Source organism: Lemur catta, chromosome 4, assembly GCF_020740605.2.
Source record: "Lemur catta isolate mLemCat1 chromosome 4, mLemCat1.pri, whole genome shotgun sequence".
In the NCBI taxonomy this organism is placed as follows: domain Eukaryota; kingdom Metazoa; phylum Chordata; class Mammalia; order Primates; family Lemuridae; genus Lemur; species Lemur catta.
In genome coordinates, this window is record NC_059131.1 from 18025495 (window position 1) to 18038425 (window position 12931).

Below are 12931 nucleotides of genomic sequence, written 5' to 3' on the forward strand. Positions count from 1 at the left end.
ACTATCCGCCCGCTTTGCCTCCCAGAGTGGTAGGATTACAGGCGTGAGCCACTGCACCGGCCAACCCCAACTGTGTGTTTTTAATGTAAGAACAAAACACTACCATAATTAATGATGTTTGTGGAAGCTGCTAATTTTCATCCAGAAAAAGTAACTAACAACTTTTAAGTAGTTAAACAGGAACATAAATTGACAATTAATACTGAATAGTATGAGAGTACACTAACAAGATACTTTTAGGAAGAATAGTGTATCTTTTTTTGAACCAGCAATTGTTTGTAAAAAATACAAGGAATAATAATGGAGAATATATTTTACTGTAAATCTAATCTTTTTAGGGTGGTTTGGGGTACTAAATTTATAACATTAAACAAAATAACCTATAAGAATTATATTGAATTTTTAGTAATTTAACCCCATTTAGTCTGCGATTCTTGCTTCTCTGTAGGACTCCGTTGAAATTAAGTCCCTATTTAGAATTGCAGATGTGTGGCACAATGATGCAGAAGGAATCTAGCAGCTGAGAATGTTGATCAAGATTTACTGAACTAAAATGGCAAACTTAAAAAATTTACTCAAATTTTTAACAATGAAATGTGATTACATCCTTAAATCAAATTTCAAATTTGTTCTTGGGTCCCAGAATTCATTCTAGGGTAGTGCCACATGCTTTGCCAATGCCTTTCACTCGGGGTTAATATTATTCCTAGCGGCCTTTCAGCCCGCATGTTTCCGCAGCTCTGGATAGAGGAGTGAGAGCAGGCCCCTACCTGAGCCCCTTCGTGTTCCCATCTCTTCTGTCCTCTGCTCCCCCCAGCAGGGAGGGCCCGAGAAGGGCCGTGGTTTCCAGTCCCCTGTCGTAGACGGGGAGGTAAGCAGGGTTGGGAGCTCAGATCTCCGAGTGTGCTCTGGGAGGCCTGTCCCGGATGCGTGGTTCCCGTGGCTTTACCACGGCTGGGGTCTGGGGCGCTCAGAAGTGAGGAGCACAGCGGCTCACCTCTCATGTGTTTCTCCTTCCTCCCGGCCAGTTTGTGAAGTTTGCCAACATCGAGGAGGACACCCCATCCTATCATCGGAGTTACGACTTCTTCGTGTCCCGATTCAGTGAAATGTGCCACTCGAGCCACGATGACTTGGAAATCAAGACTAAGTGAGTAGGGGACAGCAAGGTGGCCTGTCAGCTCTCGGCAGAAGCACTGATGCGTTTTGTGGCGTTTGCGTCTGCTCTCGTGTTGCCGGGGAGGAGGAGCACTGGGCTGGACGTGGGTGTTCGGGCAGCTCTGGGCTCCCCACACGTGGTTTCTAAAGGGAAAACCACGTGGGCCAGAAAACAGGGCTAAATGTAAGATAATGGGCCTTGAGCTTAACTTGCGAGCAAGTGACAGAACACACATATGCACACACACACCCCTCCATACATGCTTTTGTTCAGAATTACATGCATTGATACTCCAGAAACACCATTATCCACCAAAATCTACACCTACCGATAAGGAGCCAAAGTCCTTGCTCTGCTTGATCCTGGCTGCCTTCCTCACTTCAGCCTCTCTCCCTTCCCACTCGCTCATTCCACCATGGCCAGGGCCACGGCCATAGCCACACAGGCCTCTTTGCTGTGCCTCAAGCACACCAGGGCGTTCCTGCCCCAGGGCCTTTGCACAGCCTATGCCTATGCCTGGAATGCTCCCTCCATGGATCTGCATAACTCACTGCTCCACCTCTGTCAAGCCTTTGCTCAAATGTCCCCTTGTCAGTGAAGCAGCCCCTGCACACGCCCACGTGCCCACTCCCTTCTTCCTTACCCTGCTCTGGTAGTTTCCTATGATACTCATCCCTTTGGAACATGTTTCATCATTTACTTACTATGTTCTTATTCATTGCCTGTCTCTTCCCACTGCAGCGTAAGCCCTACCAGGGCAGGAGTCAGGGTTTTGTTCACTGATGCACCCCACATGCTAAACCAGTGCCTGGAGAGCAGGAGGCACTTGATGAATATTCGCTGGTGAATGGCAGAGTGAATGAATGCTTCCAGATAAACGTCTTGAATTTCAGAATACGCCTTTACATACATACACGCAAATTTATAAACACACTTAACTCACAGAAACATACTCATTTGTATGTAATCAGTACTGAAAAAAATAGAAACGTACTCATAGACATAGAAGTAAGACCTCTCAAAACCACAAAGAAATTAAAATGAAAATATGCTGGCACAAATACAAGAAGCACAGTGCCCAGAGTCACACTGATGATCAGTAAATATGTGATGGAGCAGGACGTAGGTGTTTTGGGTCAAGCGTTGTCCTTGGAACTATATGGAGCAAGAGAATCAGAAACAGGCGTCTGCCTCCAGGGACTGTGTCCTCGCCTCAGGAAGGCTCTGTGACTCTAGAGAACATGTGTAAAGGAAGAAAAGCTGTCCGTGCCCAGCAAAGACACAGGAGATGTGGGAGAAGGCAGAGGCTGGGCTGAAGGTGCCAACAGGGGACCAGTCTCCATTGGTTGGTTCTGGAACTCAGCTCCTTCCTTCGTCACATCAGTGCCTCAGAGGTGTCCCAGGTGCCACACTGTGTAGAACGGCGGGTGGTGGGGGCGGCAGCAACAGGGAGTGAGTCCTCTGTTGCCCGGGCTGCTGGTTCCCACGGCTTCCAAGGCAGTGGGAAGGCTCCTGGGTGGGTCCCAGTGCCACTGGATGGCAGTGTCTGGGCTTCCCCAGCCCCTGAGATTTCTGTCCAGCCAGGCTTGGATTCCCCGGGCCTGTGCTGCCCCAGTGCCTCTGATGCGGCCAGCAGGGGGTCCAGGCGGAAGGAGCCCCTCATCCTTGCCCAGGGTTGGCTTCCCAAGTAGCCACCTGACTCTAGAAAGGCCATTAGAGGCAGAAGAGGCTGGAGCAGTTGTTGAAGGAGGGGCAGGACTGTGGCCAGGTGTGGCTGTAACAGGTGGTGCCACGCTGTCCAGAGGCAGAGTGGAAGGGACGCTCCTGTGATACTGCACACACACCATCAACCCACAGTGTGCGACATGGCCAGCACTACGTCCCCGCAGCAGCAGGGGGGTCCTGAACATCAGGAGGTCGGCTGAGGCTTGCCCCCTCCCCCAGCAGTGCCATTACACCCCCAGACTAGCACTTGTCACCCATGACAGGAAGGTCACAGGGGTGAGAGGGGAGAGATTGCCTGGCGTCAGTCTTCTTCCTGCCTCTCTCTCTTCCAGCACCTCCCTTTTCCCTGAGGTCTCCCGCTGTGGTTCATTTCCTGTTGGTCTTTCCAGAGTCCAGAGTGGGGGCAGATGTGCACTGGGCTCTCCGCGTGCACAGCTTCACTTTGCTCTAGGAGCCCAGGGGATGCCTCTGAATGCCGGTGGCTGCCCTTTCCAGGGACACCCTTGGCTCTCCACAGTGGGGATGTGTGTGTGTGTGTATCTGTGTGTGTGTGTGTGTGTGTATGTGTGCATGCCCACGCACACTGTGTGTGATCCCTCAGGGCCAGCGGATCAGTATTCTCTGAACTCCACTTAGGTTCAGAGACTGCACAGGCCCCTGGCCATGAATAGGTCTCCAGTGAATTCAGTAAGAGGAACAGTGAGAAGTTCCCTCTTCCCCAGGCCTGATTTCTGAACTTGTTGTGAAAGGCTCTGTGTATCACGGAATGAAACGTGCACATGTACAGAAAAGATTCTGGGGAGATTCAAGGAGTGCAAAGTCATTAGGACAAGAAGAAAAGTTAGGCCGGGCACGGTGGCTCACGCCTGTAATCCTAGCATTCTGGGAGGCCGAGGCGGGTGGATCGCTCGAGGTCAGGAGTTCGAGACCAGCCTGAGCGAGACCCCGTCTCTACTAAAAATAGAAAGAAATTATCTGGCCAACTAAAATATATATAGAAAAAATTAGCCGGGCATGGTGGCGCATGCCTGTAGTCCCAGCTACTTGGGAGGCTGAAGCAGGAGGATCACTTCAGCCCAGGAGTCTGAGGTTGCTGTGAGCTAGGCTGACGCCAGGGCACTCACTCTAGCCCGGGCAACAGAGCGAGACTCTGTCTCAAAAAAAAAAAAAAATTAAAAGAAGAAAAGTTAATCCACATCCACACCTAAGGAAGCCCTGGGTGGAAAATTTCCCACCAGCCAAGCCTGGTTTCTTGCCAGCTAGACCCTCTCGGGTGGGACGAATGAGCCCAGCATGTTTGGGGTGTATTTCAGTTGTGCACTCGGCAGTGCCTTCTCACCTGGAGCCAGGAATAGCAGTGGAATAATATTCCAGTTAGTTTACTCTCAAGTCTCAACAGCCTCTGGCTCAGGGGCTTGAGTGGTTGTCAGGGTCAGAGTGGCCAAGTGTTTCCCCAGGGCGTCCCTGCCCACTGCCAGCAGCCCTGAAGGGTCCCGGACCAGGGCGTCCTGGTGCTGCTAAGCTCCTGCCACCCCTCAGTGACGGTCACTGGGTAAGGCCCAGGGTTGCACCCTCATAGCCCCACTGAAAACTGAAGCTGAAAATACAACTGTCAACTAAACATTTAGAAAAACTGCTGTTCAGCTCCAACAGTCATCAAAAGGATGCAACCAAAATAGCTACAAGATGTGTGGATTTTTCTGAGCCATAAAATTAGAACAGATGTTTAAAATGAGATCCTCAGTGCTGCGGCGGGCACAGGCGGGCACAGCGAGAACCGCGGCCTCCTGCCGCCTGCACGGGGCGGGGGAGGGAGTGTCACTTGGCAGTATTGGGAGCCTTTCTTTCATTTCATACCTTGCGATTCAGTGATTCCACTCATAGCAAGAACTTGAAACATAGTAAAATAGTTTATACAATGATATCCATCATAGCATTATTATAATAGCAAAAAATAGGGAAATAAATGATCAATGGGGACTAGATTAGAAAGTCCTTATAGTCAATCATGCAGTCATTCAACATGTTTTGAGGAGTTAATGATAGAGAAAAAAATGCTTATAACCAAATGTTATGTGACAAGAAACCAATACACAGCTGGGTAAGGTGGCTCACACCTGTAATTCTAGCACTTTGAGAGGCTGAGGCAAGAGGATTGCTTGAGGCCAGGAGTTTGACACCAGCCTGGGCAACATAGGGAGACCCCATCACTACAAAAAAATAAAAAATAACTTAGCCAGGAGTGGTGGTGCATGCCTGTAGTCCTAGCTACTTGGGAGACTGAGGCAGGAGGATCTCTTGAGCCCAGGAGTTGGAGGGTGCAGTGAGCTATGATTATGCCACTGCACTCCAGCCTAGGTGACAGAGGGAGACCCTGTCTCTTAAAAAAAAGGGAGGGAGGGAAATACAAATTAAATATGCAATAGGTTCTTAATTCTGTGATATATTATGTGTAGAAGAAAGGAAAAACACCAAAATGCCCAGTAATGGTTATTTTGAGTAAAGATGGTAGGGCTAAATCTTCTCTATACTTTTATATAATTAGCATGTATTATTTTATAATCAGGAAAAAAGTTTGATATAAAAAGGAAAAGAAGAAACTTCAGGCTAAAGTATCAGCCTTTATTAATGGCCAGTAAAGAAGGCCTCCTCCCACGGGGCTGTGCTGACCCTGAGTTGGCACAGTGGGGACTGGGGGTGTGCAAAAGGGGCCTCCTTGGTGCTGCTACTCAGTGTCCCTTCTGATTTCTCAGCCAGTTTGGCCCCGGCTGGAAGCCCTTTGCACCCGAGAGCCCGCAGCTCTCAGTCTTGCCGTGCAAATCTGCCACCCCCTGCCCTGTAAGTTGCTCAGGGCCCTGGATTCGGCCTCATCAGTCCTTGGCAGCACTTTGAGCTCTTATATCCTGGGCCCCACTAAGTACTACAGGGGGAGAGCTGGAGCGGCCAGCACCCTAGGGATGCAGCCTGGGTGGGACCAGGGCAAGGGCGGTCTGGGAGTCTCCACGACCAGCCAGAAGACATGGCTTCTTGGGCTTATGTCCACCAGCACACGAAGCCGGCCAGCTGGGAGGTCAGGTCACGGGAAGAGTAGCAGGTGGTCTCCATTCTGCCTTTCGGTGGATAAATGTATCCCCATCCCCCAAACTGTGCTCCTCTCTTTGCCACGGAAGCTGGACTTCTCAGGGCTCGAGGACTTCATAGTCGCATTTCACCCTGTTCCTTAACAGAATTCGAATGTCAGGCATCAAAGGTCTGCAAGGGGTGGTGAGGAAGACAGTGAATGACGAATTGCAGGCCAATATCTGGGACCCACAGCACATGGACAAGATCGTCCCGTCGCTGCTTTTCAATCTGCAGCACGTAGAGGAAGCAGAGAGGTAAGCGGGCCGGGATGGAGCTTGGACCGCGGACGTGACCGGCCCTCCCAGGCTGCTTGGGAACCACATGGCTTGGGCACACAAGGCCAGGGATCGTGGCTCTGTGGCTTGTTATGCAATCAGTCCAAAGCTGGCTCCCCAGGAGCCTGGGTCTGGCCTTCTGCCAGCCTGCTGTACACCTTAGCATCTGCCCTAGCGAAGGAAGGGCAGCCGTGGTGCTGGGCCCCCTGGGGCAAGTGGCACCTGGAAGGACACAGGAGCCAAGAGTCAGGTTACCTTTGTCTCCCGGAAGCAGTGGGCCAAGGAGGTTTTAAAGTGCCTTTCACAGCTCCAATTACTGAGGACTTTCCCTCTGGACCTTCCTTCCTCCTGTGCTTCCTGATGCTATTTCAGGCCCTTAAAACGCGCATGTTTGCCTGGCCTGCAGCCACTCAGCCAGACTTACAGATACCGGGTTTTAATCTTGGAGCCCCTAAGCATGGGATTCATTCCCTTCCCTGCCCCTCACTTTTCCCCTCTGTGAAATGGGACGGTGGGGAAGGTTCATGTTGCTGTCCCACCTTGGCCATCTGTGCATGATGCCGGTTGGGGACGCTGGGTTTCTCACTTTCAGTTGATGGAGGGAAGGCTGCTGGAGACTGGCCGGGAAGTGCGTGTGCCCTCTGGTGGCTGTTTATGGAATAGCAGCTCACTGACAGCTCCCTCTGTGGTCTCTGGCGTCTCAGGGCCGGGGCTCCTGGTTCTGTCCCTATCTGGGCCCACTCCCTGTGCCTTGGGTAGCACTGAGCCATCCCTGAGCCAACCACCGCGCCTTTCCTTTTCCCTGCCTCTCCTTCCTCTCTCTCCTTCCTCCCCCTTCCTTTTGCTTTCTCTCCCTTTTCCGTCTGCCCCCTTCCCTCTCTTCATATCCCATCTCCTCCTTCTAAAGCCTTAGGAGCATCAAGACACTCCCCAGGCCCTTAGGCTCAGGGTCCTTCCCACAGGGGCACGCCAGGCCTACACTTAAGGATTTCCAGACAAGGACCTTCATCCCTTTTCCCCCAGCCTTCCTCCTCTTCCCCCAGTGCCCCATTTACTTTCTGACTCCACAGTGCCTCCCTGTTGCCTAGTGCAGCCCGTGTCAAACTCCTTCCTGCCCGACTGTCCCCACTGGCAGGGATGAGGCACAGAAACACAGGGCTGCACACAGCCTGACTCCCAACTTTGCATTCTGGCCTTGACCATGTGCCTCTGTTTCCCTAGCCGGTCTCCCTCACCCCTCCAAGCACCAGAGAAGGAAAAGGAGAACCCGGCGGAGCTGGCCGAGAGGTGCCTTCGGGAGCTGCTGGGCCGGGCTGCCTTTGGCAACATCAAAAACGCCATCAAGCCTGTTCTCATGTGAGCGTCCCTGCCCCCCGCCCAGCCTTCAGCCTTGAACTGTTGCAGGCCCCCAGCATCACCTTGCCGGCGTGGGGAGAAGGGAAGGGGATATTACAGTTGTGGTGCTGTGGCCAAGTCAGTCCCTTCTCCGTGCCTGTGTTCCCTGCAATGTGACAGAGCTGCCGCACAGTGGCCGAGTGCAGTGTGGGGAGAGGAGCGGGTAGGAAGGCCACCCAAAGCTGAACGAAGGTGCCGAGCTTCACTCCACACGTCCACAGCCGCGGAGCCCTGTCCCTGGGCCTCTCTCCAGCTCTGGGGCTGGGGTGCCCCCAGTGTCTTTCATGATTCTCTTCTCCCAGCCTCACCTGTAAGCCCTTCCTCACCTACCCGGGAACTGTGTGGGCTCTCAGGAGGTGTCACTGTCCCTCCAAGCGAATCTCTCCTCCCCACCGTCACTTGGCATTTCACAGTCGTTCCCCCATATTTTCTCCCTCACAGCCATCTGGATAACCATTCTCTTTGGGAGCCCAAAGTGTTCGCCATCCGTTGCTTTAAAATCATCATGTACTCGATTCAGGTACGGCGGCTCTCCTGGTCCTGTTTGTCCCCCCAACTGAGGGCACCTCTGGGAGCAGGACAGTGCACTAAAGCAGAAAGCCGATGTCCTGTGACTTGTCCTAAGCCCCCGGTTGTCTAAACCAGTGCTGCTTAAGCTAGCGGTGGAGAAGGGCCAGCTTAATTTCCAGTACAGCACAGACCGATACTTTTATAAAATACAATTGAAACAAATTCCTAGAAAAATTAAATGAAAAACTCATGGAAAATACAAGCCCCCCGATCAGACCCTTGGCTGCTGCGGCATTGTCAGATAGTTTGCAGGACGCCGACTGTCCGGTTCTGTACTTACCATCTCTGTGTAAACCGACATCAGACAGATCTTGAATTGGCCCCAGCCCACGCGCCACACTCGCTGGACTGAACCATGTGGCCTCTCGTGGCCCTTACAGTGAGACCTGAGGCTGGGAAAAAATGAAGACAATAGTTTAAAATGGACTTTGGACCCATCTGAAGTAAAAGGGCCCAGGAAAAATGTGCAAACCCAGGTCTTCACTGGGATTTGGTTCTGTTGGACCAAGGGGGGCAGGGAGCACCAGAAAGGGCTCTGGGTGTGGGTGCCACCTGCAGTGCCCACTGGCCTGGGGGCATCACTTTAGTTGACCCCTGGCCTTTGGGTGCCAGGAGAGGGCTGCCTGACCCCGAGGCCACGTGGGGGTCGCCGACTGGGGCCCAGCGCGCCTTCCTCCCCGCAGCCGCAGCACTCGCACCTGGTCATCCAGCAGCTCCTCGGCCACCTGGACGCCAACAGCCGCAGCGCCGCGACCGTGCGCGCCGGCATTGTGGAGGTGCTGTCCGAGGCTGCCGTCATCGCGGCCACCGGCTCTGTGGGTGAGTGGGGGGCCCTGAGCGAGGGCGTGAGGGCCGGGGGAGCCCCAGGGGCAGAGAACTACCCTTGCCGGGTGGGTTTCCTCCGGAGAAGTTGGCTGGGGAAGTTGGGGGACAGAAGCAGCGCCTACCTGGACGTGAGCCCGGGCTTGCCCGGACGCAGCCCCGGGGGGCCGGGAAGCGAGAGGGGGGCCAGCCCTGGATGTGGGTCTCCCGCCCCGCTGCGCGCAGGCCCCACGGTGCTGGAGATGTTCAACACGCTGCTGAGGCAGCTGCGGCTCAGCATCGACTACGCCCTGACCGGCAGCTACGACGGCGCCGTCAGCCTGGGCACCAAGATCATCAAGGAGCACGAGGAGCGCATGTTCCAGGAGGCGGTGATCAAGACCATCGGTGGGCCCGGGGGCGGGGCCGGGGGATGGGGCCGGTGTAGGGCCTGGGGCCCCCACAGCAGCGTCAGTCCCGGCACTGCAGGATTGTCATGCTCCCTGTCATGCTGTGCACGGACATTGGAGAAATCGGGTCTGTCCACGGTGTGCAGGACTGACCGGCAGGGCCTGAGCGCACAGGACAGTCCCATGGGTTCTCCGCCAGGGCTTCAGACCCCTGTCCCGAGCCCCGCCGTCCATCCCGCCTGCGGCCTCCAGGGTTGGGCCATTGAGGGGAGGCGCAGACTGAGAAGAGATGGGGAGAAAAGGGGAAAGGCAGCAGGTGGTGGAGAGACGTGCTCCTGGGTGCGGAGAACTGTACGGGGAGAAAAGGGGAAAGGCAGCAGGTGGTGGAGAGACGTGCTCCTGGGTGCGGAGAACTGTAAAGCCACACACGAGTGTGTGAGGGGCCCAGCGCTTTCAGAGCCTGGGCTTTGCGAAGCAGGCAGGGCAGGGACGATGGAGCCGTGGCCCTTCCCGACGGACGTACCCACGGGCGCCCGGAGGGCCGCTGGGGAAAATGCCTCGTGGAAACCGGGCTGTCCCGGGTCGGAGCGTTCTCCATCCCACCCTGCTCCGGTTGAGGGGCTGAGACCGTAACCACGACCTCAGTAATGACGAGTGAAGGAACGAGCGCCAGGCAGGGTCCCACCTGGGCTGCTCTGGGCGGGTTCTCTCCTGGTCTGGGCTGACTCGGGGAGGGCAGCCCCCACTCTCAGTGAAAGGCGAGGCAGGATCGGTCCTGGGAGCCGTGGCCTCCTCCGGGCCAGCGCTCTGTGCCATGCTCCCCGCAGGCTCCTTTGCCAGCACGCTGCCCACTTACCAGCGCTCCGAGGTGATCCTGTTCATCATGAGCAAGGTCCCGCTGCCCTCCCTGCAGCACCCTGTGGAGGCGGGGAGGACGGGGTGAGTCTGCGCCCCTCCCTGCCCAGATTCCTCCCCCTTCCCCTTCCCACGTTCTTGCTCTCTCCTGTCTGTGTTGGCTCTCTTGGCTCTGGCCTCTCCTCCCTTTTCCCTCCCCAGTCCCTCGGCAGCCCTTTATGGGACAATTTCCCAGGCTGCCCCACCAATAACCCCCTGCCGCCTTGGAGGCAGCCATTAATGCCCTGGTCTTCCTGCATCTGGAAGCCACTGCCCTGGGTAACCCAATGAGATAAGCCCATGGGGAAACTAATCAGAGGGAGAATGAGCAGGCAAGTGTGGGAGCTCCGCCTTCATCACCATCCTGGTGACTGAGTGTGTCTTTTGTCTACAGGGAGAACAGGAACCGTCTGACCCAGATCATGCTGCTGAAATCCCTCCTTCAGGTGAGCCTCTTCCATCCCCATTCCTGCTCTGCCTTTACAGGAGGCAGCTCCTTCCAAGGGACCAAGAGAAGGCCACCACCGTACAGTCATGCAGGTTGCATACTGCACAAATACGCCCAGCCAAGAGAGTGAGTGGAGGCTGAAATCCAGCCTGTGCTCCACTCGCTAGCCAGGCTGGGCACCCCGGAGCCGGGCATCCAGAGCAGGCAGGGATGCCTGCTCCTGTTTCTAATTTTCCCAAAGATTCCTTGTTGGCTACCAATAGCTTTGTAGGTCAAACATTACTGTCTTGAGATGGAATCTATTGGTTCCTACCCCTTTTTCCCTCCAGGTGGCCCCCCAGGTCCTTCCCCACTGTTTCCCGTTTCCCCTCCGGCACGTGTGTGCACCTCAGTCTCCCAGCCCCGTCTTCCCCTTCATCATTGTGAAGGGTCTGAGTGAGTGCCCAGGTATTCCTATGCACAGCCTAAACCCAGTCCCCTCCCCCCACCTCTCCTCACTTGTCATAAACTCAACCACATGAAGAATTGTCTAGAAATGCTGTTCTCCATGTGTTGCCTCTTACTTCAGAGTAGATCTCAGTTTCCAATAGATGCACATCTGGATTTTGAACTTCTCAGACTGAAGCTAGGAGGTCCCCATCCCCCTTTCCCACCCTAGACCCAGTCTCATCTCTTAGTCTCTGTCCCTGTTCCAGCCATGCCAGTCTGCACAGACCCCGTCACACCCACTCATGCCTTCCCTTCCCTCCTCTCCTCACCCCTTCTGGCACTGTATTTTTTTAAAGCCCCTTTGCTCTGACACTCCCCACATCTAGTTATCTCCTTGGTCTCCGTATTCCTGCCAGTTCTTTGCTGAGTTTACACTCTTCATTTGTCCCCAGCATCTTATTAAGCTGATAGTTTGGGGTTCACTTGCATCCATCCCCCTTCAGTGAGCTACTGATGCTCCCAGCCTGTGCTAGATCCTCAGTGGCCTTCTGAATCATCAAAGGCATTGTTCTGCAATGTGAACTTGACAGTGACTACGCTTTGCTGCTTTTGCATGCTCTGGCAATGTCACACATGATGTGTCTACTTATGCCACTGCTTCAGTCAGAAGGCCCCACTCTCACCATCTACAAGAGATGTAACCAAATGCTGTCTGTGTGTGCTGTTTGGTTGCTGCCATGTGTGTGAGTTCTGATTCTTCAGCCCAGCTGTAAGTTCTTCCTCCGTCCGGTTCTTCGTGACTGTCATACTCTCAGTGACGCATTGTGTTCATTAAAGGTGTTTGTCAGTTGTGCTCGGACAGGCTGGAACGTTAGGTTCAGAGGCTCCCTGGCTCCTGCTTCTCTGGGTGCTCGTCCCTTGCTTGGCATTTAACACCTCAATGTCCCTGCACACTGTCCCCATCCACTCACAGTCTTCTGAGCTGAGTTGAGTAGGTTGTTAGAAGGATATTACAGTGTTCAAAAAAGTTGCTGTGGCATCCAGGGCCTGGGGCGACGGGGGGGAAGCTGGATCAGGAGCTGTCGGGAGAGGATGGATTTAGACCCAACTTCTGCGGGCTGCTCCTCCATATCCTCCCTCCCCCCAAGAGGGATGGCGGTTTCTGAGCACACCTGTGCTGGGCTCCCTTGCAGGTGTCGACAGGTTTCCAGTGCAACAACATGATGTCAGCCCTGCCCAGCAACTTCCTTGACCGCCTTCTCTCCACCGCCCTCATGGAGGACGCAGAAATCCGTCTCTTCGTTCTAGAGATTCTCATTAGTTTCATTGATCGTCATGGCAACCGCCACAAGTTCTCTACCATCAGGTGACCATGGGGGTCTCTCCTCCAGTGGATGTGGGGGAAGGGACTCCCGATAGGGCCTGTCTTCTTGGCCAGTGGCCTCATGCCAGGTGGGAGGACAATTCAGATATTCAGTGAGCCCCACCAGGGAGCTGATCACGACCCTGACCCTGGGGTCCTGCAGGGGGAGGAGAGACCAAGGGCGCTGTGCCTGGGCGGGGGGTGTTGGAGATTCAGGAGAGAAGGAGCAGGCACTGAAGGGAGTTTTCAGCCGGGGGGAAGGGAGGGACCACAGGGCCACAGTGGAGACCGAGAGATTTGGGGGATAAGAGGAGGAAGAGAATAATCAGGATCGGGATT

General features: G+C 54.4%; 1 protein-coding gene across 1 annotated transcript in view; it reads left to right on the plus strand.

Moving 5' to 3' along the window:
* The window catches only part of EFR3B (EFR3 homolog B), a 76343-nt gene that overhangs the window by 51041 nt on the left and 12371 nt on the right, over positions 1-12931 (plus strand). Inside the window, exons 5-13 of the mRNA XM_045549179.1 lie at positions 1029-1150; positions 6112-6261; positions 7504-7638; positions 8119-8197; positions 8931-9066; positions 9295-9456; positions 10286-10397; positions 10747-10798; positions 12423-12595. Coding sequence (XP_045405135.1) covers positions 1029-1150; positions 6112-6261; positions 7504-7638; positions 8119-8197; positions 8931-9066; positions 9295-9456; positions 10286-10397; positions 10747-10798; positions 12423-12595 — 1121 coding nt within the window. The remainder of the gene's footprint in view (positions 1-1028; positions 1151-6111; positions 6262-7503; positions 7639-8118; positions 8198-8930; positions 9067-9294; positions 9457-10285; positions 10398-10746; positions 10799-12422; positions 12596-12931) is intronic.